General features: G+C 33.9%; 2 protein-coding genes and 2 pseudogenes across 3 annotated transcripts; 3 read left to right on the plus strand and 1 right to left on the minus strand.

Annotated features, from left to right (window-relative positions):
• The first annotated feature begins 1,333 nt into the window (after nucleotides 1–1,333).
• LOC120159888 (probable DNA double-strand break repair Rad50 ATPase) lies at nucleotides 1,334–3,140 on the plus strand. Of its 2 annotated transcripts, none has more exons than XM_039170405.1 (4): nucleotides 1,334–1,734; nucleotides 2,423–2,533; nucleotides 2,643–2,723; nucleotides 2,843–3,140. In XM_039170405.1, the coding sequence occupies exons 1-4, from the start codon at nucleotides 1,501–1,503 to the stop codon at nucleotides 2,924–2,926; spliced, it is 510 nt and encodes a 169-aa protein (XP_039026336.1). In that variant the 5' UTR covers nucleotides 1,334–1,500; the 3' UTR covers nucleotides 2,927–3,140. The 2 variants fall into 2 exon arrangements, with proteins under 2 accessions (XP_039026336.1, XP_039026337.1); XM_039170406.1 differs by having other exon boundaries at nucleotides 2,852–3,140.
• A 9,489-nt stretch (nucleotides 3,141–12,629) lies between these two features.
• Nucleotides 12,630–15,568, plus strand: LOC120159887. The gene is made up of 3 exons (XM_039170404.1): nucleotides 12,630–13,724; nucleotides 14,243–14,432; nucleotides 14,873–15,568. Exons 1-3 carry the CDS (start codon nucleotides 12,912–12,914, stop codon nucleotides 15,400–15,402), a joined length of 1,533 nt encoding a protein of 510 aa, XP_039026335.1. The 5' UTR covers nucleotides 12,630–12,911; the 3' UTR covers nucleotides 15,403–15,568.
• Nucleotides 13,288–25,383, minus strand: LOC120159879 (annotated as a pseudogene).
• LOC120159886 lies at nucleotides 18,701–21,201 on the plus strand (annotated as a pseudogene).
• Nucleotides 25,384–27,693: the final 2,310 nt, after the last annotated feature.

Here is a 27,693-nt window from a genome sequence, read left to right on the forward strand (position 1 = left end):
GCTTTGCCTCGACACCTTGAGTCCGAACTTGACCTCTATTTTTGTTGAACTTGCTCCGAAGTGCACTAATTGAAGATTAAAAATGAGAAAGCCGAAATATTTCAGTTGAGATTCACGAATTTTAAGATATTTTCCTGTGAAACAACTACCAAATTCGGACTCAGGGGGTCGAGACGACCCGACCAATGAATTTTGGTACCGAACGACTACCATCAATGATGGTAGGTGGTAGTCGAAACAAAAAATGGTGTGGTGGCCGACGACGATAATAGGGGGAAGAAGAAGATTCGAAACAACGTCATTTTGGTGTATATTTGAGTTTTTCAAAACGAATTTATTTTGATGTTTGTGCCATGTCATAACACCATCAAAAAATTAATGATAAAGTGAATAAAATAATTCAATATATAAAACTCAATGAACAAAATAAAAAAAGTTAAAAGTATGATAAACAAAATAAAAATAATAATAAAATTTAGTGAAAAACGATATAATATATCATAATAATAATTCACTTATCTTTTTTTTAATATTCTTGGTTCACAAAAGAAAAGCTTTTGGAGGATAAACCAACAGGCCATCATTGTTAACGGGATAAATTACAAGATTCTTCAATTTATTTTTATTTAATTAATATATGATCATTGACGGTTAATAGTAAATAGACCTTTAATAGATCTCTAATGTGACACAATAAATTTATAAAGTTAAAAAGTGTAAACTATAAAAAAGATCACTATATTTGAGTAAGTTTTTATTTTTCTCACTAAAGTTTCAAAAGTAATAAATTTGTTACTAAAACATCAAATATGTCATTGAACGATGGATTTATATCTATTTATCCTAAAAGCTTTCTAAGTTCTCAATTTTCCCAATTTTTATATGCATACTTTTAAAATTTTAAAAATAAAAAAATAATAAAACTTAGAAACTAACTTTTTCAGACATGAATCAATCTAATATTTTAAATGATAAACAAAAAATCAGAAAACTTTTAGAATAAATTATTTATAAAATCATTGTTCAATGACCTATTTAATGTTTTATTTTCTAATTTGTTGTTTTTGAAGTTTCAATGGGGAAAGTAAAAACTTGCTCAAATATTAGTGATCATTTTTATAGTTTATCCTTTTTAATTTTATAAATTTACTACGTCACTCAGTAATCCGTTAAATCATGAACGACAATTAATCCTTAGTGATTATATCTTAATTAAATAAAAACGAAAATGAATAAATCTTATCTCTCTTGATTTTAGTAAAAAAATTACAAAATTTAAAAAATTATCAATAATGTAATTTACCCTTAATAAGCACTTCTCAACAGGGGGAAAAAAGAAGAGAGAAGAAAGGGAAACAAAAGCTATCATTTTTAAAGCAAAAGAGAGAAGAGAAAAAGATAATAAAGGGAGGAATTCAAGGTTGAAGGAGGGTTTTCTTTCTTTCTTTCTCTTTTGGGGTATTTTTTTTAATCAGTGTGAAGAAACTGGAGCTGGCCAATATGTTGCAGACTGAGCAGCAGCCTCAGCAGAACAACCAGTTGACGGTTCAAAACTCTCTGAGCTTTAGCAGTCATTTGTCTAAGGAAGATGACGAGGTCTCAAAGTCTGCTCTTTCCACTTTCAGAGCCAAAGAAGAAGAGATTGAGAGGAAGAAGATGGAGGTTAGAGAGAAAGTTCAGCTTCAGTTAGGCCGTGTTGAAGAGGAAACTAAACGTTTGGCCATGATTCGTGAGGTATCTTCAAACCAGACTTTACCTTTCCCCCTCCCCCTTGGAAAAACTTAAAACTTTTAATGTTTAAGAAGAGCAAGTTTGGGTTTTTTTAGAGTCAATTTCTGCAAAATTCAGAGTTTAGAGGCTCACATGGTGATAAATGTTCATGATCCTGGAACAGATTTGAAATTTATGAAAAATGGGTATTTCAGGTTTAGCCTTTTTGTTTGTTTTCCTTTTGAAAAAGAAGAAGAAGAAGAAGAGTTTGTTCCTCCATAAATTTGTTACCTATAATGCAATTCTTTAAGAAATTAGCAGCACTTTAGCTGTCAGATTTGCAGTTAAAGGTACTAAAAGAACTATTAAAGAGAGCCTTATAAAGAATTTCCTATTTTAGAACATACAAGATTGGCCCTGGAAGCTGCTCTCCTCCAACTTAGGGATAAAAGTTTTCTATGTTAATAGGGAGGCTAATAGAGTAGCGCACGGTATAGTGCAGTGGGCTTTGTCGAACCCCAATCTGTTATGATTTTTTCTGGATGAGCCGGATTGTACAAGACAGATTGTAATTGATGATGCCATTGACCTTTAATGAAATCTCATATTTTTCAAAAAAAAAAAAAAAAATTGGCCCTGGAACTTGTCTTAATTCCATATAGTTATATTGCTGCTATTTCTGATTGTAAATAAAACCATGTAAATCTTTCAGGAGCTTGAAGCACTGGCAGATCCTATGAGAAAGGAAGTTGCTCTGGTCAGGAAGAAGATCGATGCAGTTAACAAAGAATTGAAGCCATTAGGACATACTTGCCAGAAAAAGGTACCAATTCATCACACTTTGAGGCCATTCAACTTTTTCCATCCATTTCGATTGTGTATATAATATAGTATCAAATATGTAAGAGCCGTGGTGTTGAAAAATGTTACAGGAAAGGGAATACAAGGAAGCCCTCGAGGCGTTTAACGACAAGAACAAGGAAAAAGTACAGCTAATCACGAAATTAATGGAGGTTAGTTTCTATATCGTAATGTCAAAAACAAACTCAAAAGAAGCGAATCGAGTTAAATATCTTTGTTTTTCGGGTGGCTGATGAATGATCTCACCTTGTTGTTATATGCTTTTTTACTGATTGAACAGCTGGTGAGTGAAAGCGAAAGGTTGAGGATGAATAAGCTGGAAGAGCTCAGTAAGAACATAGATTCAATACATTGATCTGAATCCTCAAGTTTTGTTAACTGATTAGGTTTGTGTTATGTATTTAAGGTTTGTGTTACTTTTTTTGGGGTCTGGCTGTATTGTATGATGTATCTTTCTTTGGTTTTTTTTGGCATTTGATGAACCCTAGCTGATGTAGAAATGGAAACCCTATAAACAGTTTATTTTGGTTGGTTAGTGGTTGTATCCATGTTTTAAAGGATACTTTTTTTCATTTGGATTTTTTTTTGTTGATAAAATGCATGTATATAATCGAAAGAAGCTGCAAGCTGCTACAAGAAACAATAGAACAATCAAACCCTATACCCCCAACTATACAATCTTTACACATTCTTCCTACTACGTTTCGCCTGTACAATCTCTTCGATGCAAGCAAGAATTTCCTCTCCATTCATATACAAATTCCTAAAGTTTCTTAAACAGAGATGCAGTTACCCATCCAACGAGCAAGAGCCCACCTTAGCTGACTTTCCCAGCTGGAGCTTCCACGTCGCACCCCCCACCAACACAAAACGGTCCTCGAATGGCAATCGAAAACGGACACTCAAAGAATATATGATTCTTTCATCCGCTTCACTACACAACACGCAAGAGCCCTCAGTGGCCAGTCCCATACGACGAAGCCTGTCCTTGGTAGCCAACTGATCTAGCACCGCCAGCTTCTGCCAGGGAACTTTATCCTTCTTTTTCCTAGTCTTTTGCCATATCCACATTGTCCGAACAATCATACCACCAGCGGAAAATAAGGGCCTCGCGATCTCCCTAAAAGAAAATATATTCTTTAAACACCAAGTAACCCTAGCTTTTTGAACAAAGCTCCAAACATCAGCTTTTGGAATTATGATTTTCAGCGAACATTGAAATTATGGATCACATTGGCATTTAACATGGAAGGTAGCAAAATCATCTGTAAAATTCATTTACATGCAATTACTTTCTAGTTTTTGCAATTCTGGTGTTGGAACAAGGCAGGTAGTAATTATTAATTAATGCAGAATTGAGTGCTGGAATGAATGGGGGCACGAGACCAGGTTTTTTGTTCAATCTTGTAATGCAGCAGCGGTGAGCCCCGCATGTTTATTAATGGAGCCAGTAATTGGGTTTTAGCCTCGAGGTTGGTTAATCTCAGCTGGGTTTTGGGTTACAGAACCAAAACAATGTGATTTTGAATGTGTTTGTGTTCGTTTACCTTTTTAATATTATACTTGTGTTTGTTTATTTATTTTTGAAGGTGTCTGTGTTCGTTTATTTATTGTTTGCGAACATGTTTATTTAATGTCCGTGAATGTGTTCGTTTATATGTTCACAAACATGTTTGTTTAACATTCGTTTATCGTTGGTTTAGTGTTTATTTATCATTCATTTATATATTCAATTTTTATTTTCATTTGCAAGCTAAAGAAAAATGATAAAATTACGTCACTAGTGCTTAAACTCTTTAAAATTTCAACTTTTATCATGTGTTCAATTGAATCTCTATCTTCACTAATATTTAAAATGTAAAAAAAAGGAAAAGGAGAATCGGTAAACGAACTTAAAATCGATAAACGAGCTTATAAACGATATCATAAACAAACTTGTTTGTGAACATAAACAAACTGAACACACCTATATTCATGTTCGTTAAATGAACATAATTTTTTTTGTTAATATTCGTTTATTTAGCTTAACAAACGAACATAAATTATCGTTATACAAATGGTTCACCAAACGCTCATTTCATTTACACTCCTAACCACACCCATTGTCGTTTGTCGATTTCAACCGTCTAGAACCAAAAAAGTAATCTTTCAAACCCTTTTTCCTCTTTAACTCGAATTAGACCTTAAAAAAAACGTAGATTTTCATAGTTCTACATAAAAATAAAACCCAAAGCTACTTTCTCCATTAACTAGCCTTCAATTCGGGCTTGTGTTTGGTATGTTGGAGGTTTGGTTTTTTGATTAAAAGGAAGTTCAATCCGAGAATTTAATTAAAAACTGAAAAAGTGGCATGTGTCGAAGGACTAAATTGAAATATAACTAGACCAATTGTTTTCTAAAAATTTCAAATTATTATATGTTTTAAATATTTTATTATATTTTTTATTCATTGTTTTCTAAAATTTTTTAGACCAATTGTGAAACCAACTGTTTTCTAAATATAACTAGACCAATTGTTTTATTTAATAAAATAAATATTTAGAAAACCAGCTGGCTAAAAATTTGAAATTTATTAAAATTATTATATGTTTTAAATATTTTATTATATTTTTTATTCATTGTTTTACATCCTCTAAAAAAACACCTCTATGAAAGGGGTGATTTAGTGAAACCAACTGCAGCTTCATCACTATATTAGACTCGTGCCAACTAAAAGATGTTAAAAATATAGGGTTAAAATTAACGTGGTGTCAAAATTTATTTTACATTTATAGACTAACTATACAAATGGTTTCTTATGTTGTTTATTCGTTTGATTTTGATCATTGATTTTAAAGAAAGGGTAATTTTGATCCCTGACGTTATCAGTCCGTTAGACTTTAATTCTTCAATCGTTAATTCTCGTTAACCCCTTAACGAAAGTTTAAGTTGGTAATTAAAAAGTCAAAAGACTTCTTCTTCCTTATAAACGAGAAGGCACCGAATGATCTTTGAAAAGATCATGACCTGCACAATAGTCTTTGTTCCTATGTGTTTTGCAAATGACCTGAAATATGATCTGAGCAATGACCTAGAAAAAACTAAGCTTAAAATTTGAATGATCCCAACCTAAAATAACTCAACTCGGAAATGACTTAAATATGAAATTAACACAACTTAAAAGCAACTCAATCAGTCCAATTTACAAGTCTATCTCCAAAGTAACCTCATGATTCCTACTAACATACCAAGTACAACCTCACCTAAGATTGAGCATTCAGTCGAGTTAAGTCAAGTTGAATAAAAAAAATTTAAGTTATTTAAGTTGGTTAGTCCTAGCTTATAAATCATATTTGATTTTAAAAAAATTATTCGAGTTTATAAGTTCGAGTTGAATCGAGTTGTTGTAGTTTTTGTTTAAATTTAATTATAAATATTTATAATAAAATGATAATAATTGATTCCAAATTATACGGTTTTCTATAAACATATATAATACATATATATATTTATTTGTATATTTTTCATATATGATATGCATAAATCATACAGAGTCGAGAGACTCGACACAAACTTAAAAACTTATCTATTAATTACTAAAAAGTTTGAGTTACTATTCGAGTTCTATTTTATAACTCAATTTGAATTTGATTTTTTTAGTCAAGTCGAGATTATGAAATTATAACTCGAAATTAATTAGAATCAAATTTTATTAAATTGAATCCAGTAAAAAAATATCAAATTTTTGAATCAAGTCGAATTTGATTCGCCAAAAATCTCACCTTGACAAGTTTACTTGTAGAAGCAATGGAGCAACCCATGCACGTTAAATAAAAAATTAAGTAGCAAATTCGGAGTGAATCAGTCGAAACCATTTTTAGGTGGTTTGAAAATAGTCATGACAAGTATATATGTTTTGAAAATGGGAGTTGTCATGGTTGTTTTAGGATATGTAGGATTGAATACTTTTAAATTGGGTTTGCATTTAAATTCGGATAAAATAAGGTTTAAAAGTCGATTACATGTGGAGAATATTAATCTTATTATCAAAGCTATCGTTTAAGGAATTAACCATGGTGAAGCATGAAGAAGCCAACTACTGATACCATATAACGAACAGGAATGGAAAAACTTCTATTTTTCATTAATCGAATAAGAATGATACAAAGAACTGGTTTATATACACAGCTATAATACCTTAACTACAAAACTCCAACAGAAGCTTCAACAGAAAAACTAACCGTAAAGCTTAACTAAGCAGCAATTAATATAACCTAATAAGTAGCTACTAGAGTATATATTTTTTATCTTCTTAAAACAATTAGATGTAAATGACTAAATATGATTTTAACGTTTAGTTCCCCTCATGGTTAATAATCTTTATACCTACAATAGTATTTTTCTTTCAAATGGTAGAAATATCATTCATATTAGGACTGAAACAAGTCGAGTCAAGTTCAAGCATTATTAAACTTTACTCGACTTAAAAACTTTAAAATGGAGATCGATTTAGGTTGAAAGTTTGCGAGGTTAAAGTCGACTTGAACTCTAAACCACGAATTGAAGCTCGAGTTAAACTTAATTCGATTAAAGCTCAAATTCGAACTAGACCCCTAAATCTTAATTACATGAAAATTTTATACTATATTTTTTTATGAAAAATCAATACACAAGTATTAATATTATTAATTATTTAATTTAAAAATAAATTTAAATATATTTTTTATAGTTTCTCCTGAGCTTTTTGAGTTGGGTATTAAGTAGCTCGTTTTGGCTCATTAAGAACTCGAGTCGAGTATTTATCGAACTTTGATCAAGTTAAACTCGAATAACTCATGATCTATCTTGTCTTATTTACCATCCTAATTCTTATTATTTTTTAAGTACGATACAATTCTGTTTTCCTCATCTTTCAAATAAAATATGTTTATAATTTCGTCATTCAAAAAAATGTTTAAAGAGTAACAAGGAGATGTTGAAATACAAATATAAAATTTAATTTTAATTTTTAATATATTAATTATAGTACTAATATGTTAAAATAAAGTTTTTTTTTTTTGTAAAATTTAGATAGAGTGATGAAAATAGTTAAATAATTTGCATGCAAATATTTTTATTTAATTTCCAAAGCAAAAATTTTTATTTAATTTCCAAAAAGAAAATATATCACGAAAATTATTGATAAAATTTATTTTTGAATAATGTTATATTCTTGTGAAATAAACCAAATAAAATAATATAATATATTTAAGTAATAGCATATTATAAAAATATTATTCACATAAATTTTATAAAGTAAATACTCTTATAACTTGACGAAGATTGAAATTGAAATCAGGAAAAAAGTAAATTTCCGTAGTGGAGTTTGAAGTTAGTAATTATATTTGGATTGAAAACTGTCATCAAATGAAAACAATTATAACAATAAAAGAAGATGAAAAGCTAGAAGGCAAATTAGGTGGAATTAATTATGCTAAAGTTGTCGTTAATGATGCATTTGTGCATGAATTATTTAACTTGGCTTGTTCCCCGACAGGTTGAAGTGATTGTGCCTATTATAACATATAAAAGACAAAGGGCGTGAAGCTATGTGGAAAGGCAACGACATTGTTTTCTTACAGGGTCTGTCTGGTAAAGGATTCTTGAGCCTGCTAAAATATTTTGTTTCAAGGCTATTGTTTTTTCTTAATGTTAATTAATTGATTTATGTAAGTTAAAATATTACTAAACACAGCTTAATTTGATTAATTAATTTTGATGTTTATCGAGAGAAAAAAGAAACACTTGGAGATGTTTCATTGGGGGCAGCTAATTTATTTTTATAAAAAAATTAACAAAATGAAAATGTTAATAAATTAGTTGTTGTTTAATTTTAGGGTTTTTTTTATATATATCTAAACATGTTTTGATTTTTTCAATTATTAGTACAAAATGAAAATGGAACTATGTGATCACCTTAAGCAAAGGAAATTTGTTGGTAAAAAAGACTTTTTTTGATTGCATGAGCATTGATGGTACGTAAATCTGGCTGTGGGACTCGACTCACAGGCTTTGCCTGTCAAACATTCATTCTTTTTCGCAAAGCTTCAATCTCATTAATTTTACATCATATCCTCAAATTATTAAAATGTTACCCCAATTACCTTCTTTTTAAAATTTGGTCTCAAAACTGACATTTTTTAACCGTGGCAATACTTTTTTTATATAGAAAAATATACAAATACGATGTTAATTTGTTGAGTTATCTAAAAATTATAAAATAATCATTCGATTATTTATAGTTTTAAACTCATCATTTTCAATACAACATTGACCACTGTCTAAATCGGGCGTCAACCTTTTGACTAAAAATCTGGGATATAATAAAAATCTGATCCTAAAATCGTTGAGTTGTATTTCATCGTGAATCAAATCTCTGTTTATATTATGTCATTGAAAAAGTGCTACAAAGAAAATATTAAAATATGATTTATCATATCTTAGTAATAAGATTAACGTTTAGGTTAGACGATCATCAATTTTTTTAACAGAAAACGATGAGTTTGAAATACATAAATAATTGATTTTGTAACTTTTAAGAGTTTAGATATTCAACAAAGTAACATCCAATAATTGAGGGACAGATTTGTATAATTTACCCTATTTTTTATACTAATAATCCATGTAATTTATATTGTAAAAGCCAAAAAGAAAAAGGTCAAAAAAAATGGGGGTTGGGAATTAGGATGACAGGCAGTGGGGAGGAGCGTCAAAGATCCGAAATCTGTAACTTAGTTAGCACGCGCGCTCTTCTGTTTTTCTTTTGTCGTTTTCTCCCCATCTCGGCTCTCAAGAATATCTCTTTTTTTCGTGAGATTATAGGCTGACTTTGCGATATTTTTTTTTATGGTCAACGCTTCATGCTTTAATTTGATAACCTACAGAGGTATGGAACAACCCAACAACTCGCATTCTAAGCCCGACATCTATCCACATAAATGACCACCTCTACACGTGGCCCATACTCAAACGCATATTTTATTTTTTTAACATGTTAGTCATGGTATAAAATAATTTATTTTCCTAATTAAAAAAATTATTATTATTTTTAGAGATCATAAATTCGTAAATCAATTAAAAAGTATTCTTTATTGTTTTGACGGTATTTATTAATTGAGTTTAAGGAATAGTTGTTTGAGATTGATTTTTAAGGTAGTTTAAGTCATTTTAATATAATTGATAACATTTTCTTTAAGTCATTTCAATATGATTGGTAATATTTTCTTTTGACCTTTTTAGTGGATTAGTTGGGGGAAAAACAAATGCCCAAAGTTGTAGCACTATAATGTGAAATTATTTTTGTGTAGCTGTAAAGTTTAATATATTTGTTTAGGTTATACAAAGACAAAATTTAAAAATGATTAAGTTTTATACCAAGTTAACTAAGTGGTTGAAAAGTGATGCTCATTATCTTTAAATGCATCGGGTTTGAACACCAACATCTATGAGATATTTGAACATTTATAGTTAAATGGTTGGAAGTCTCTAAAACAGATATTATAACTTGTAATCGCTTAAGATTAATAGTAAAAAAAGTTTTTATTGCACAGCATATAATTAGGGAGTCGTGTTTGATTGAGACATATCAAGTTTACAAGTATCATCTATAATTTTTTTTTTGGGATTTTTTCATCTTTCATACTAATATAAAAAATAAATTTGTATCTTTTTATTTTTTCGTTCTTTTTCTGTTTATTGTTTCAGCTCTTTTCAACAAAGGCAAAAATCGAAACGCCACATTAAAATGTTCATTACAATAGCATTTATAAAAAAGTTATCAAAGTATATATTTGAGATATATTATTTTTGAACCAACATTTAAGATAATTTATTGAAGTATTATATTTGGACATTAACATAATAATTATAATGTATTGAATTCATAAAGTGATCTCAAATAATATTATTCCTTAAGAGATTTTAAATTTAATAAGCTGACTTTATAGATATAAATACATCATCAATTAAATAAATAATTTAAATAAATATTATTTTATAATCCTCCAAACTATTAAAAAAATTAATGGATCTCACCTGATCCCCGCTAGTATTACACAAAGTAGTTAGTAGTGCCTTAAAAACACCTGCAATTTGCAGTCATTTCCTTTTCTAGGCCTGTAAATGAACTGAACGTTCAGCGAACCGTTCATGAATCGTGCGGTGGGAAGTTCGTTTATGTAAGTTTATTTATTAAATGAACGAACATGAACAAGATTTTGTGTTCGTTTAATTAAATGAACGAACATGAACATAGGTCTCGTTCGTTCATTTACGTTCGTGAACGTTCGGTTATGTTCGTTTATATGCGTTTAGTTATGTTCGTTTATGTGCATTCATTTATGTTTAACCTAATATTCTTAAATCAATTTTTGGTGACCAATTTGTATGTATCTTAAAAATATTAATTAATATGATATTTTGATGATCAACTTCATAATTAACCCCACTTTTACAACCTGATTAAGCGGTAATACAAAAAACCCTAAATCTAAAAACAATATTTTCTCAACTCTTCTCCAACCCGTCATTCAGCTGTTCTTGATTCTCAACTCTCCCCACCCTCCACAATTTTCATTTCTGCAACGATTCGACGGAGCTTCAAGTCTTCAACTCCAACGATTCGACAGAGCTTCATCTCTTTCCCTTCTTGAACGTGATTTCATAAGGTAAATAATTTGAAATTTTTTTTGGTCTGTTAATTTTGGGGTGTGAATTTAGGGATTTTTTGTGGCATCTTGAACGATGTAGAACCCCTTGTACGCCGCTATGAACGGTGCATTCGACCAGTCGGTCTTCTCCAGCCCACCCCTCGTTGCCCAGTCATCCGCGTTAGAGTTGCCCTTAGGGAGTCCCAGTCAGGTTTGCGCTTATATCCTCTAGTGGGGGAAGAAAGTGGCGTGGTCAGTGGAGCGCTGCTGGATATGGCTGCAATGTTGCGGAGGAATGGAATGAGGTGAGTCGAGGTATTTGAATTGAAACGAGTCAGACTCGGGCATAAGGAAGATGAGGGACTCGTATGGTAGGAAGGTTCGGGGCTTGGGAAAGATGAAGACTGTGGACTGGGATGGTGGAAGGAGAACAATATTAAATTTAACATTTTGTCAAAAATGGCTACTGACATATTGGCAATTCCGGTCACTATTGTTGCTTCTGAATCTGCTTTCAGTGCTGGTGCTTGTTTGTGGAGCTGATTGATATCGTCAATACTATAGGTTGGAAAAAAATTAAAACAAGGTATTTTTATGTTTTAAGTTTTATTGAATTTGGTTTTACAATGACTAATATATTTTTGGTTTTTTGATTTGTTGTAGCAAAACGAATATATCATACATGTTGAGATTCCTTGAAAATGAGGATAAATGAATTGGTATAACCTCGCTAATTTAGTATATTTTTCATCTTTTGTTATAACTCCTTTAATTTAATATAATTTTATTTGTTTGATTTTGATCAGGATGGATGATGAATTAACGACTGATTATGAATGCAAGTTGAATATGTTACGAATATTATTGAAGTTGTTTGGATTTCAAAAAGATTGTTTTGTTGAACAAATTAACTTTAAGACTTTATTATATTCATATAGCTTACTTATGATTTATGTATGTTTTTGTCGTGTTCGAACAAATTAACTCTAAAGTTGTGTGAATCATTTAATATCTTTAAAAGATTGATCGAAATATCTGATATCTTCAAACATTTCATCACTACTAATCAGCTCTTATGCTATTATCACTGTAGATTTGGTTGATTTGCATTGTCGACTATTTTTCATGAAAGAACAATGGAAGGTAGGATCTCCAACGTTTATGTTCGTGTTCATTTGTTCGTGTTCGTTTATGTTTGTGTTCGTTTATTTATTAAATGAACGAACATGAACAAGCTATATTCCTTAATGAACGAACATGAACAAAAAAAAATTTTGTTCGTTTATGTTCGTGTTCGTTTATGTTCGCTTATTTATTAAATGAACGAACATGAACATACATCCGTCCGTGTGCGTTCGATTCGTTTACATGCCTATCCTTTTCCACTGTCTAAATCTTATGACTGTTATTATTTTATAATAATTTTGATTTTTTATCACTTCTTGCCTCGATATTGTAAACTCTCCAGATTTGAATCAGGAACTCTCCTCATTTCTTCGCTTCTCTCTTCTCTATATTTGTCTCTGTTCTTTTGTTTGTAAATTGTAAGCCAGGTTGTTCTTCTTCAAAATCTCCACTTTTTTGCATTCCATTTCTTTAAAGTTGAATCCTCTTCAACTCTTTCATGCTGCTGTTGAAATCCATAAGTTGCTGAGAATTTTCACTTTCCTTGTGATGATGGGTCACAAGCATTTGCACGAGTTGCTCGAGGAGAATCAAGAGCCATTTCTTCTGAACAAGTACATTGCCGATAGGCGTTGTCAACTGAACAAACCGTCACCTTTAACTCATCTCCAGATCAAGAAACGAAAACCCGTCTCCCGAAACTCCAACTCCCCTTCAAGTTCCTGCAAAAACGCTTGCTTTTTCTCCAGGAAGTCTCCGTTGTTCGAGTTGGCTTCCCCTGGTACAAGCCCCTGCAGAAGCCCCAACGCCATTTTCCTTCACATCCCAGCTAAAACGGCTGCTCTTCTCCTCGAAGCCGCTCTCAGGATTCAAAAGCAATCTTCATCGAAAACCAAACACAACGGCGGCGCTAGTTTTGGGTTCTTAAGTTCCATCCTGAAGAGGCTAACGCACCGCAATAGAAACCGTAGGCGTGAAATAGCTAACGACGGAGCAAAAGTTTCAGTCAAGGACATATTAAACAGGGATCCAACAGTGGCCAAAAACAATCCAAGTCGAACGAAAATGTCTTCATCGGAAGACAAGAGTGGTTACGGAATGGGGTTTTCATGTTCATACAATGGTAGGCCAAGCAGCGCTGTTTGGTCGGAAAGCAATGAAGAAAAATCCTTGGATACCTCATGTAGCTGTAGTCAATCCGAGGATTTCGAAGAGATTTTAATGTCGTCCAGAGATGTTTTAGGGAACAATCCAGCCTTCTCTTCTTGCGAGAGCCCTTTTCATTTCGTGCTCCAAAAAAACCCTTCTTTTGGGCACCGGACACCCCTCTTCTCTTCCCCGGGGACGTCCCCCGAAAAACAGGTTAGTACATTTAAAGAAAGATTAGTAATAATTTGATTAATTAGAGCAGCGAATCTTGTCTGTTTTAAAGCCTCTTCCTTTACGGAGTTCTTCAGGACTCAGGTGACTGACTGAGTTCTCTGACATGCTTGAACTGTCGGCAAATGTAATCAACTTTGCTTACAAAATATTTTGCCGGAATTGGATCTGAATTGACAAATATACCCTGCCACTCTCGGACTCATTTTGTTGGAAGGTTTGAATTGCTTTCAGGGTTATATATGTCATTTACTTTTCCTATCACATTTACCTCAAGGGACAGTTTTTTCTTTTGTTTTGTTTTTTCTGTTGGACCCCTTCACGAAAATCAGACAACTGTCGCTAGATTACTACATCTTTCTTTTTATTTGCCATTTTTTATAACAAAAGTCAAAACTCTAATTCTAATTCTTTCACCATTAAACCTGTTGAAGAACATTATCGAATGAAAAAGAATATAATGTGTTACTCAAAGGTTCTTGTTGGATGGATTGTGACAGGACGAGGCAAATCACGAAGTAGAGAGATTGAAGAAACTGCAAGTAGAAGAGGATGATGAAGAGAAAGAACAATGCAGTCCAGTATCTGTGCTGGACCCTCGGTTCGAGAACGATGACGACGATAGACACGTGAATGACTGTGATGAAAACGATGGTTTCGATCTTGAATGCAGCTATGCGGTCGTACAAAGTATGTTTGCTGAATCAATTGTACCCCTTGCCTTTTGCTTTTGTGTGGTCTTTATCTGTCAGCTTCTATGTCATTCCACATTTAATGCATAGTTTAATTTGATTGATGAAGGTAAGCATCTTAAATATGATGATGTGTATGTGTTCGTTTAAGCTATATGAGCAGTTGATGAAGCAGACACCCATGTCTGTTTGTCATAACTTCATGTGTGACCCACATTTTCAATGTTAGGAGATCCGCCTTGACTGTGCTTGTACTTTTTTACTCTTCGGTTTGTCGGATTTTTCACAGTTTGTTTTGAAAATTTGATGCTTTTGATTGATTCAAGACACTGATTAATCTCGTCTGACATTAGAGGAGGATACAAGATTTTATGTCGGAGAGTGAATTTATATATATTATATCGATATCCTCTTTGGTTATCCTTGTTTTATCACCAGGAGCAAAGCAGCAGCTACTGCACAAACTTCGTAGATTCGAGAAACTGGCTGGATTGGATCCGATTGAGCTCGAGAAGATAATGTTAGAAGAAGATCAAGATGACGATAACGGTGGAATTTGCATCGTTGAAGAAGAGGAATCCGGAAATGAATCTATTTCATCCGATGTTGAAACGAATGTTGTTGGCTTTCTCCAAGTTCTTAACTCAAGCTTCCGCAATCCGAGACATGTCCCGGAAGGAATGAAAAGGCTGGTAACCGATCTCATCGCCGAGGAAGAGACAGAACAAAGCGGCAACGTCGATAGACAAGCGGCAATCAAAAGGGTTTGCCAGAGGCTGGAGTCATGGAAGGAGGTGGAATCAAACACCTTTGACATGATGGTGGAACAAGATTTGAGAAAAGAGCTGGATTGTTGGAAAAGACATCAAGTGCAAATGAGAGAGATGTCATTAGAAGTCGAACACACCATCTTCGGATTACTGATGAAAGAAATATCGGAAGAGCTAGTTTCGTTAACCAGAGCTTGATCGGGAACATACTTTGAAGCTGTTACGATGATGCCGAGCACAGCCTGACTTGCTCGTTAAGTAATAGAACTAATTAGAAAGATGTAATGGTGAAAGGAGGGCATCATGTATATGCAATCATGTATTTAGAGAGGGTTCAATGGTGTCTAGATGGTGGCATTAATGAGATATATGTACAACTTCTAGCTCTTCATATAATAATAATGACATAATTTTCTACATCAATGTGAAGTGTCTGGTACTACACTGTTAAGTCAGAATGTTGTCTGGTAATAGCAAGCAAATTTTGGCATTGATAGGACAATATATCTAAAACACAACATTATATGACTAGATTTTTAGCTGTATCATTTTGTAGTTTGCACCTTTCCGGTCTTCTTTCTTTGACTGTCATTTCTACACTCCCCTCAAGTTGGAGGGTGATAAATGTATTTGACTGGTCCTCACATGGAGTACCGTGTTTACCACTATCTATAGTGTTGCTCGACGGTAAAAAAAAGAGAGACTAGTGGTTAATTGGTTATCGTCCTACAGTGATCACAGTAAAATAGATACATATTTTATGTGAAAAAATATTTCGTAAAAAATCACGAAAAAAGTCAAACAAAAAAATTCCCCATGAACAATTTGACTTCTAACCCTAATCTATAGTATCTATTTATATGGATAATTACTTGATTACAAAAGAGACTTGCATAGCAAGAAATCTACTCAAACTATGTTTTCTACTCACTATCAACATAAATTATAATAGACTTCACACTTTCAATTAAATTAGGTTTTCTACTTTTCTCAATCAATTTGAGTAAGATCGAATTTAGGCTAAATTCTAGCAATCTCTACATTGACACGAGTTTTGAATAGAAAGAAGTTTGAGATAAAATCTCAAATTCAATGACACCCAAACTCAAGAAAAATCAATTCTCCATATCAACGAAAGTTTTTCACATTGAGAACATATTCTCCACTTCTTTCATGAAGTCTCTTAAAGGAGTATTCTCCAACAATAATTGCTAATTGAAATCAAGTCTTGCCCAAACTTGGATGTACGAGGTAACTTAGACTTCACATCAATAAGGTTATCATAAGTGTCAACTTTGCTTATAATTGTATCACCTCGAGCTATATAATGCATAACATGATTCTCATCATTAATTATAATGCTATATTTAAATAACATGTCAACCTCATTAAATCTCTATGAAGATCTAGTTTCTTTTTTACGCCTACTCCCGACAATAAAATACTTTAAAAATAATTTTATTCTTGGTGTTATTTATTCATGTGATAAAATGAATTCTTTTATGCTTCTCAAATTGTTATGCTTACAAAATTGAACTGTCTTTTTCTTTTTGAATCTTTTATGCTCGTAATTTAATTATTTTCTGCTTTCTAGAATCGTTATGTCTATAGTTGCCTTGTTCAAATATAAAACTTCTCATTTTCTTTATTCAATCAAGATGTATTTACTGATAAAGTCATCATCTGACACGAAAGGAAAATAACTTTATCTTCGAAAATTGTTGAAACCTGCAAAACATAAAACATGACAACTTTTTTTTTATTTTATCACGATGGTTGCAAAGTTTCATAGCTCCACCTTCACTAGAGTATAATCGTCTTTTTTTTAATAGTTTGGTGTGATTATAATGTAGTGTATGTTCATATCTTTTTTATCCCATTAACAACACGCACACACCCATATACAACTACTCGAACCGAGGTCCTCTAGGGAGAACAACATTCAATTTTACCATTAAAGTCACTTGATGGATTCACATATGCACCATTTTGATTCTAGATTACCTAGCTAAATTAGATTTCTTATTAAATATTCCCTAACTCAAATTTTATGTTGCGGTCCAACAATGAAATTTCATACTTTAAGGACACTATTACTGTGATCGAAACAAATAATTAGGATGCTTTAATCGTAGGAGTTGAATTTATTGAAACTTGACGGCAGAACTTCAACGATTATTTAACTTACATAAGAATTGAAGATGTTGAAGATTTTAAGACTAATTCTTGAATTTATGTCAAGGGAAATACTATTAGATTGATTCAAATTCTAATTAGAAACTAATTTGCAATTTTAGTGTGATTCTTTGGTTAAAGATTATTTGATTATCAAGTTTATTTAATTATGAATTCTTATGGAATAATGATTCATGTTGATCAAGTATTTGACTCTATAAATGGATAATATGTTTTAGCCTTTAGAATTATGATAATGAATTATTTTAAATGATGTGATCTTTTTTAATCTTTTAATTTTTAGGTTTAAATTGCAGAGATAGTTTTTGAAGAGATGTTGGAAGAGTATTTTGAGATAGACCATATTTTAAAATATATATTTTAAATACTATATTATTACCCAAATCATAATTTTGATTTTTTATTCTTAATTGTTTTATACTTTTGTATATTCTATTTTTTTATAATGTTAAGTACCAATTATTAGCTATTGATATTAACGGACAATAACAATTAATATTACACAATTACTCAAACTATAAAATATAAAATTATGATAAAAATGCAAATTTTAAAATATAATTACTAGATAATGAAAAATTATGAGCCATTGCCATTCATGCCTCTCTCTCCCCCCCCCCCCCAACGCACCTCTTTTTATCTATTGCTTCTTGAATTACTTTGGTGTGTGCGTGTGTGTGTGTATAATGCATGGATGGATCAATCTGCGACTTGAAAAGCAAGCCATCACTCTCCCAGATAAAAGCAAGAGATTCTACTGTTCAGTTCTTGTCTCCAAATCCAATTGCCCATTTTTCTTCATTACTTGACAATCCTATTTCTGTTTTTTAAGATAAATGTCTTGATGCCTATCCTTTGTTGATTTTAATCAGATGTGATTTTTGATATTAATGTTTAACGTTCTATGGTTTCTTTCTAGCAATGGCAATGCAGTTTCCCAAAAAAATCAGAGCTGCACAGAAGCAGCAATGTAAAGCATTAAATTGAGAGGGGGAGGGATGTACTATGTAGTAGTAGAAAATGGCCACAGTTGTTTGCATATATCACCATCAATCTTTTGTAATCACATGGGGCAGCCAGGAAGTACTACCACCTTCATCGTTTACGTTCAAACCCAAACAAGGCTACACTTTTAGTCTTTCCATGGCCTTAAACTGATCAGCTGTTCTTCTCCAGGACGTTGATCCTGCCAATAATTCAACTCAAACTCGAGAATGATGTAATACAAATGAATAGTTTGGGCCAAGGCCTAGTTTACATGCCATGAATTCACTGGTTCACCAGTAGTCAGCGACTGAGCTACTCTCTTCTTTCCTGCAATATCATTTTTGTCGCCTTGCCTTCAACCATGTGTCCCTCGTTAATTACCTTCTCTCTGTCTCTCTCGCGCACGTCCCACGGGAACAAAAAGTTCACTCTTGCTTAACTTAGGTTACTTGAGAGCAATTAGAAGGAAAATTATCTGTAGGAGCAAGACGGTCCGACCGAGCTGAGTGGAAATGGACCATCAATACGGCATGCCTGATGAACTGCTCAGTGGAAGGCCAACAAATTTCCAAGCAATTCCAGTTCCACAGATTCCTCCACAGTTATTCTCCTGCTGCCACCGGGATCTGCGGCCACCACCGCGATCCCATCATCACTATCACTTTGACACGATGCAAACGGTGGGTACACAAATTGGTGCTGATCAGTTGATGTATTGTGGGCTTCATCAAGAGTTCCCTTCAGATTCTACTGCTAATAAGGTCATTGCTACTGTCACTGCTGCCCCAAGTGCCAGTTGTGGGTTTGATTGTGTAGCTACTGGGAGGTGGCCTAGGCAAGAGGCTTTAACACTTGTTGAGATCAGATCTCGTCTTCATCCCATGTTCAAAGAAGCTAATCAAAAGGGTCCTTTGTGGGATGAAGTTTCCAGGTACGTATACACTCATATACTGCCATACCCTAATTCAACAATTCGTTTCTTTTTCCTAGCTACTGATATGAAATGGGTTGTTCATTCTTCTTATTTCATGGATTTAGCTAAAGAAATTACTAACCTAAAGTAAGCTTTGCGTTCCATGTCCATCCATTACATGATTTTCAACAGAGCAATGTAAGCCTAATTCATGTTAAAGAAACAAGACGCCATCTTGTTTGTTGCTGTTAAGTGTTAATATTAGTATTTTTAAGAAGGCGGACCATTTTAATAGTCTTGCAATGAGTTGTTTTGCCTTTGAAAATGTGTCGTCTCCATTATTGTGAAAACTGTTACTGGTTCTTCTTTACTACCAAAAGATGACCAACCCTTTTGAATGTTTTTACACCTGCTAATTTCATCAGTGAAAAGACGTCCTATCAGTCCCTTGGCAAAGACACATCGCTGTCTGCAATTTTGAATGGTCAAATAACATGCTATATGCTTGCTTTACTAGGGGTCAAACTGCACAATGCTCAGCAGTGGAAACACGGTTTTTTCCATAACATTGGCAAAGTTCACATCTTAATTAGGGTTCCTGTCCATTGATACTAGTTTTCTTTAAATTTTAGACTTTAATTCATTATCATTTCCGTAATTTTCCCTTTTTGTTGTAGGATCATGTATGAAGAACATGGATATCGAAGGAGTGGGGAAACATGCAAGGAAAAATTTGAAAACTTGTTCAAGTATTACCAAAGGACTAGGGAAGTGAAGGCCGGCAGACATGATGGCAAGCACCATAGGTTCTTTCGATACCTTGAAGCTCTATATGAGACACCAGCAGTTTCCCGTTTCATGATAGCCATTCTCAAGCAAATCATGAGCTCTCTCACTCTGATCGAAAGCACTGTGATAGTTTTAGCCTCTCTAATTCATCTGAATTCGACACTTACACCTCAGGTGACAATGATTTGATAACTGCAGAGGCATTGAAGAGGAAAGGAAAAAGGGTAATAGTGCGAGATGGAAGGTGAAGATAGAAGAGTTTATGGACTCCCAGATGAAGAAGCTAATGGAGAGGCAAGAGGCTTGGATAGAGAAGTTGACGAAGACCCTTGAACAAAAGGAGAAAGAGAGGGTATCAAGGGAGGAGGAATGGAGGAAAGAAAACGCAGCCAGGCTTGATAGAGAGCACAAATTTTGGGCTAAAGAGAGAGCATGGATTGAAGCTCGTGATGCAGCTTTAATTGAAGCTTTACGAAACCTGACAGGAAAGAATCAAAGGGCGACGATCTGATAGCAACTGAATCTGTTAAGGAAGATGGCTGGCAAGAATCTGAGGTTTCATGGCTTATACAGCTGAGAACCTGCATGGAATCAAGGTTCGAAGAAGAAGAAGGGTGTTCCGAAGAGATTCTGTGGGAGGAAATAGCTGCTAAGATGGTCTCCTTAGGCTTTGAGAGGAGTGCTTTGATGTGCAAACACAAATGGAAAAGCATTGGTGTTTGCATAATGAAAACCAAGGAGGGTAACATAAAACGCAAGAGCACAAGGTGTAGTGATTATAATGATTATAGGAACAATGAGTCCCTCTATAGCCAAGGAGAATACTGTGAAATGAACGATCAGCAAGGACCTGAGGCTGAGACAATGAGACTCCCAGCAAATGGGGGCTCTTCCCCTTCAAACTCTGACGCTGTGAATGCTGTAAATGACAATTGCTTTCTCTTCTTCATGGCCGATGGAGACAACATGTGGGAGACCCATGGGTTGAAGCTCAGCAAATCTGAAAACCAGTAAGATGAAAGGGGGGGGGGATGGCAGATTTCTCAATTTACCAATCCCATATAATATGCATGCATTTTGTTTTGGCTGAAGTTCTTAACAAAAGAAAATGAATTAATAGGTTTTAATAGCTTTGCTTGGGAGATTGAATAAAAACGTTCAAGTGTTGCTTTCAAACATTGGAATATTTCTCATCTTATATTTCTGAAAAACCTTTCCAGCCATTCATATTCATGGAAGTTTTGTTATGTTAATTTTCCATCAACTACCAATTTATTTCATGTTTGCTAATCATTTACTGTTTAGTGCTATTGTCAGGTGAGTTTTTTTCTGTCCTGTGTGAAAAACATGCATGAGAGCTTCTTTACCCCCTCGTGTGTCTGCAACACGGTGTATAGGTTAAAGAAACAATGATTGAGATCAGATTGCAGAACCAGAAATAAATCTTTGAGACTACGTTGTTTTACGTCAAATTTGTTCCAGTAAATGAAGGTTTGTCGATTAAATGGACTTGCGTTTTCAGATTTTGTCATTAGGTCGTCAGGCAACAACACTTTAATCATCGTAATTAACAAACCGATAGTGTCGAATAAGATTTATCATTCAAAAGCGTACGACACAGGTGAGTTTGTACAGTGGACATGGGAAATTCGGTAGAGCAATTAAATGCAAGTTCATTGTGACAAAACGCTGTTTTGAACTCATTGTATGAGAACAGTGAATACTGATTTGAACATAAATGAACAAAAAGCATCAAAACACAAAAGACACCAAAGGTATTTTGTCCAATCTCACCCCCTCAGAACGACAGAATCCCCCAAGAAAGACCTAAAAGTACTGCATTTTTAATCCGCAAAACATGACGAAGCCTAGTATTTGTAGTTCGAGACGTGGAGGCTCTCTGCAGCACCCTCCCCAAGCTTTGCATCACCCTTGTAGGTACCGAGAGTGGCCTCAGAGTTGGCCTTGCACCTAACGAGGAAAGCATCTTGGGCCTTCTTCAGATTCTCTTCCTTACCCGACCAGGCCTTGAGAGTGCTCTGCTGAAGGGCATGCCCGAACGAGAACAAAGTGACCATGGCTTCTTTTCTGAAGCATGTTCGTGGCATTTAGGTTGAGGGTAGCCTCCTCCTCGCTTTGTTCACTGGACAAGAATACAATAGCAGGGACTGCAGCCGGTACAGTTCGCTGCAATTCATGGACAGTGTACTCGGCAATAACCTCAGGTGCAACCTTTGGAGACTCGGAACCAGGGGTCACCATGTTGGGCTTCAACAGGGTACCATCAAGCATGATATGGTGGTCATTTAGAGCCTTGTAGCAAGCAGCAAGGACTCGCTCAGTCACCTCAGCACACCTTTTAATGTCGTGTGATCCGTCAACAAGGATTTCAGGTTCAACAATGAGGACAAGACCGCACTGCCGGCAGATGGCAGCATACATGGCTAGTCCATTGGCATTTTCTTGGATAGAAAGCTCAGTTGGTTCATTAGCGCCAATCTTGAGAACAGCACGTCATTTAGCAAAGCTAGCACCAGCTTCATAATACTTCTGGCAACGCTGCGCAAGGCCATCAAGACCCTGGGTGAAAGTCTCACCATTTGTTCCGTTAAGTTCAACGGTACCCTTGTCAACCTTGATGCTAGGGAGGACACCACCTTCCTTCAAGACATCAACAAAGGGCTTGCCTGCACATATCAAGCATTAATATCAGAAATCAACAACAAGCCATTCATTCTTTTAAAGAAAGCATCGGAATAATACCGGCAGCAGTTTTTTAAGATTTAAATAAATGCTAATTACTAAGACATGAAATCAACTTACTTTTTTTTAAGATTTAAATAAAATACATTAAAATGAGAAGGCCTTGGCCAGTTGACTTCTGCTCAACTCCAAGCAATTGAGCGGGAAAATTCCAGAATTGTGATCTGAATTGACTTTTCCATGTATGGTAAATGTTTTCTTTGTTGGTAATCTTTAGTAGTTTCATCTTTTTTTGTGGTTTGTTTATTGATCAAGTTAAATTTATTTTTATCTATATTTTTTTCGAGTTTTTTTAGATAAATTTTTTTAATTTTTTTCTTCTTTAATTCTTATGTGATCTAAGTGATTAGTTCTTTGTGTCAATGATTACACTAAAAATACCTTGAAGACGGTTACAAGTAACTGGAAATGGTTTTGGCGTCCAATAATTTAGATTGGTTTAGGATAAATTAATAATTTTTCTTCCCATTATGAGTTTAAGAATCCTGGAAATTGGAGGTGTTCTGTAATACCCTACATGGTTCGACGCTCTTACACGAATTTCAAACATCGTTTTAGGTCAGTTTATTTTACTCGAAACATTTTTAAGAAGTATTTTTCCTAAAATATACGGTGTTTGAAAAAAAGTTATATAAACCATTTTTCATTGGTTGATGATTTTTCTAAAAGTTATTTATTACAAATATTAAATTTAATAAATAATATATTTATCATAAAAACTTAATATTATTTTTTTAAAATATTAGAACAATTTATTTATTTTTATTAAAATATTATTTCTATAATATTAATAAAATATTAACATTAGTACATTTTATTGAATAAAAATATTAATTATATTAATTATTATTAAAGTAATAGTATTATATATATTTTAAAAGTATAATTAATATATTTTAAATATCTTTATTAAAATATTATTAGATTATTAGATTAATATTAAATACATAAATAATATTTTCATTATAATAATTTACTAATATTATCCCAATGAAATTAACAAATAATATAATTTATTATAATAATATCTTATAATTATAATATAATTGAGTATTTTATTATAATATTAAAAAATATTATACTATATTATTAGAAATATAAATATTTTAATAATTAATTTTGATTAAAATGATATTAAAATATTTTATTAATATTAAATTCATAAAATAAATATTTTGAGTATTTATTTCTTTGAAGTGAAAAGTTCAGAAAATGACTTATTGAAAATCAGACCGTAAGTTATTTTTCAGAAAATACAAAGAAAATTATATTGATTAGGAAATATTTTACGTTGATCAACTAGTTTTCCTCCAGCCAACACTGAAAAATAAGAAAAACATTTTTCGAAATATTTTCCGTAAAATAAACAACTCTTAGAGAATCAAACATGATTGGACAAAATTGAAAACCTCATAAACCATCGAGAACAATCACGAATTACACACACCCAACAAATGTAATGTCAAGGGGCAAGGACTGCAAACACGATTAACTAGCAAACAAAAGGGGTAATATGTCAACTAACGGACTGACGGAAATGCAGTGTTACTTATTACTATCGGTTTAACGTTTGCCTGTGAAATTAATGGCAAAAGGCGGTGTTTGAGTCTGATTCGTTTGGTTATCAACAAACTGAACTGTATCGTAGAGGATCTCTCCAACCTTGGTTTTCATCTCCAAGTTGCTCGTGATATATTAGCTAGCAATGTGTTATATTCTGTTGCCTATGTTCCTCGTTCTTGTAACACGGTTGCCCATAAGCTAGCTTCTTGGGCTCTTTCAGTTTGGCAGTGCTTTGTTTTTTTTGACTCGGCTTGTCCCGAGATTATGTTGTAGACACTTATTTTCGTTAGGATATGTTTTTTTCCATATATATATATAATATATATATTTATAGTAATATAATATATTTTTTTTTGAATTTTTATATATTATTATATATTATTATTATACTATTAATTTTGTTTTACGATGCCCAGCCCGAACGCTCAGATTCGTACGTGTAACCGCATAAGCCTATGCTTGCCATCTGTCTCACCTGCTCAGTTGTTTCGAAGGTGCCAACAACAGAGAAACAAAATCAGATTTTTTAGCAACAAAGAGGCCAGCAAGGCAGGTATTATGGGAGAGAAGGCCATTTTCTGTTAGTGGGGGAAGAATCCACCGCCGAAATCAAAGGAGAAGTAGTTGGTTGCTCTCCATGATTTTTTTCCAAATTTCGGTAGTAAAGTGGAAGTCATGATAAAAAAGTGATCCAATGGCCTTATGAAAAAGTGGGGGGGGGGGGAAAAATGATTTTTAAAAGGGACAGAGTGATAAAATACACACGAGGCAGGGTTCTTGCTCTTTGCCTTCTTTCTCTTCCTTCCATGGTTCCCACTTTCCACTTTCCAGCATCAAATGGAAAGCCAGACCCCTGATTTCATGGTGACCTTCGTCATCAGTTCACTAGGTTTCATCACCCTTTGTAACCAGTTATCGGCTTCATCAAATGGGTGTGGGTCATGTTCCTCAGACCACCAAGTCCTCATTTCATCCTAATTCAATTTCCAACTTACGTAGATATATTTCTACAAACAAATACCTACATTCTCACTATAGTTGAAGCATGTAGAGGAGGTTATGTTGGTGCGAGGCTTGAAACAGGGCGTGTCCGCGGCCACCGGGAGGAGACTTTCGCTGTCACCGCGAAATGGCTATTGTTTGGGGTGACATGAGAACCAATCTAGTATTCCACGACACAAAAGCTTGGTTATCTTCTTCACATTCTGATGTAGATGCAACCTCTGATTCGAAAAACGAAAGTAGAACCATCTCTTGAAAGTAGATCACACCGGAGTCATTGCCGAGGGCCTTTTGATTTTTGTAATTACCTTTGCTGTTCTTTTATCATTCTTGAAGGTCCACAGAGTGCAATATTCAAGACATGGTTGCTCTCCATTTAAATCGTGGCGATAATCGTGCCCGGTACTGGTTACACCGGACTTCCATGATTCCCGCTAATGCCTCGGTATCTTTGAATGTGTGGCAACCCGAGGTCGTGCATGGTGGCACAACAACATATCAGAGTGATCCATCAAGTCCGGGGCTGTTGAGACTTTCTGGGAGCTGCTGGCATGGCTGCTGCTTTTGTAACCGATAATGCAGGAGAGCTGTACAGTTGGTGTGTGGGCTGCTGGGGCTGACGAGGACGCAAACGGGCCCGAGGATTTTCTTCGAGCACCGGAGTTAAACCATGTTATTTGGGTGCAGGAACGGCTTTCCTTCTTCGCAGATCAATTGGTAATCATTTGTTGTTTCTAGGTTAAAGATTATCCTCAGTTTCGTGACTCCCGTTCCAGTTGTAGAATATATGAGGCCTCCTGGTTAGGAATGATGGTATTTGCCTCTCAATTTACTACCATTTTCTGCTATTTCTTCCCAAGAATTTCAGCTTGCTATTTATATGTATTTCAGTTTTTGGTGGTTTTGTCATGCTTCGGATTTAACACTGGGAATGGTGTTTGTTACAGCCAATAACTCTAGCTTTAGTTCAACTCTAAGGATATTTATGATAACTCTAGCTTTAATTCAACTCTTAAGGATATTTATGATGTGATACATGATGGAGTGAGTTTCAACTGCACGTTGGATCTTCATAGGCCAACTTTTGAACCTGAATCTCCACTGGGGTTTTATATGCCTTCCATTTGGCATCTTTTTTGAATAACTGAGTTCAGCTTGTAACATTTCAATAATGGCAGTAGACCAATGCTATTTAATTGTTTGAATGTGCAGTGTTTAATTAATTAAAAAACATCTTTGTTTACTTTAAATTGGTACCCTAACTTTGATTTTTTCTCTTGACAACCTTCAATTAACTTTAATTTAATCATTAATCTCTTCAATATTTTTTATTTAATATTTTTTCTCATCTTATTTTACTTTATTCTATTATTTAACAGTAATTTGATATTTTTAGGACAATTCCAGTCAATCAAAGGTGAGTGATTCGAATAGAATAATTTAAATTTTAACTTAAATTCTAATTTTCGCAATTAAAGGCAACCGAAAAATTAATTGGTACCGAAAGGGCGGTTCAAGGGTGCTAATCCTTCCTTGACCGTAACCGACTCCCGAACCCGACACGTTTCTGGTACAACGCAGATCAGGTAAGATGGTGTCCGATCTACCTAATATCGCTTTAAAATGATCGGTGGCGACTCCTAACCCATTATTTCAAGTCGAAGCCCAATTCCGGGCCCAACCGAAAGATGGTTGCGACAGCTTGGCGACTCCGCTGGGGACATGTAAGTGAGTCAGACCGAAATTAATTTTTGGTTGTCTTTTTATGCAAAAATGTTAAATTTTAATTTTAATTTATTTATTCGATTCCAATTATTTATCTTTGATTATTTTATTTCAAATAAATAGTTGTACTGATGTTTTTTAATGATTTCAGATTTTTTTCAAAATTGTCATCTCTAAGCTCTAAACCCGAGCTCCAAACCCGTTTTAAGTGGGGGTGAAAGCGACGCATTCGTGTGAATTTATTCACCGCATATGCCTAGAAAGTAGCCTTCGGGATTCATATACCTTATGTCTTCGTGTTAATTTATTCACCGTGCGGGCATAAGGGAATGTGTCCTCTCGAGTTTAACTTAGTCCACACAAGCTTATAATAGGCTTAGGACTAAGGGTCTGGCAAGCCCAAGGGGGGCACCGGCAAGGAGAACTCGAGTACCTTTTTAGAACCTAAACCGGGAGAGTGCAGGGAATTAGAGCTCACCCCAAGACCTCATTCCAAACCCTAGGATGCTTTGTTTCCTGCTTTATTTTCTGTTCAAAGCATGCGAACTAGA

This window comes from Hibiscus syriacus, unplaced genomic scaffold (genome assembly GCF_006381635.1).
Source record: "Hibiscus syriacus cultivar Baekdansim isolate YM2019G1 unplaced genomic scaffold, ASM638163v2 tig00111378_pilon, whole genome shotgun sequence".
Classification (NCBI taxonomy): Eukaryota; Viridiplantae; Streptophyta; class Magnoliopsida; order Malvales; family Malvaceae; genus Hibiscus; species Hibiscus syriacus.

What these genes read in the sequence shown, in the direction of transcription:
- LOC120159888 (XM_039170405.1), top strand. Translation starts at nt 1,501, where the DNA reads ATGTTGCAGACTGAGCAGCAGCCTCAGCAGAACAACCAGTTGACGGTT. An exon ending in GTTTGGCCATGATTCGTGAG is followed by an intron (nt 1,735 to 2,422) that starts GTATCTTCAAAC and finishes TAAATCTTTCAG; the next exon opens with GAGCTTGAAGCACTGGCAGA. An exon ending in TAATCACGAAATTAATGGAG is followed by an intron (nt 2,724 to 2,842) that starts GTTAGTTTCTAT and finishes GCTTTTTTACTG; the next exon opens with ATTGAACAGCTGGTGAGTGA.
- LOC120159887 (XM_039170404.1), top strand. Translation starts at nt 12,912, where the DNA reads ATGATGGGTCACAAGCATTTGCACGAGTTGCTCGAGGAGAATCAAGAG. An exon ending in GGACGTCCCCCGAAAAACAG is followed by an intron (nt 13,725 to 14,242) that starts GTTAGTACATTT and finishes GGATTGTGACAG; the next exon opens with GACGAGGCAAATCACGAAGT. An exon ending in CAGCTATGCGGTCGTACAAA is followed by an intron (nt 14,433 to 14,872) that starts GTATGTTTGCTG and finishes TTTTATCACCAG; the next exon opens with GAGCAAAGCAGCAGCTACTG.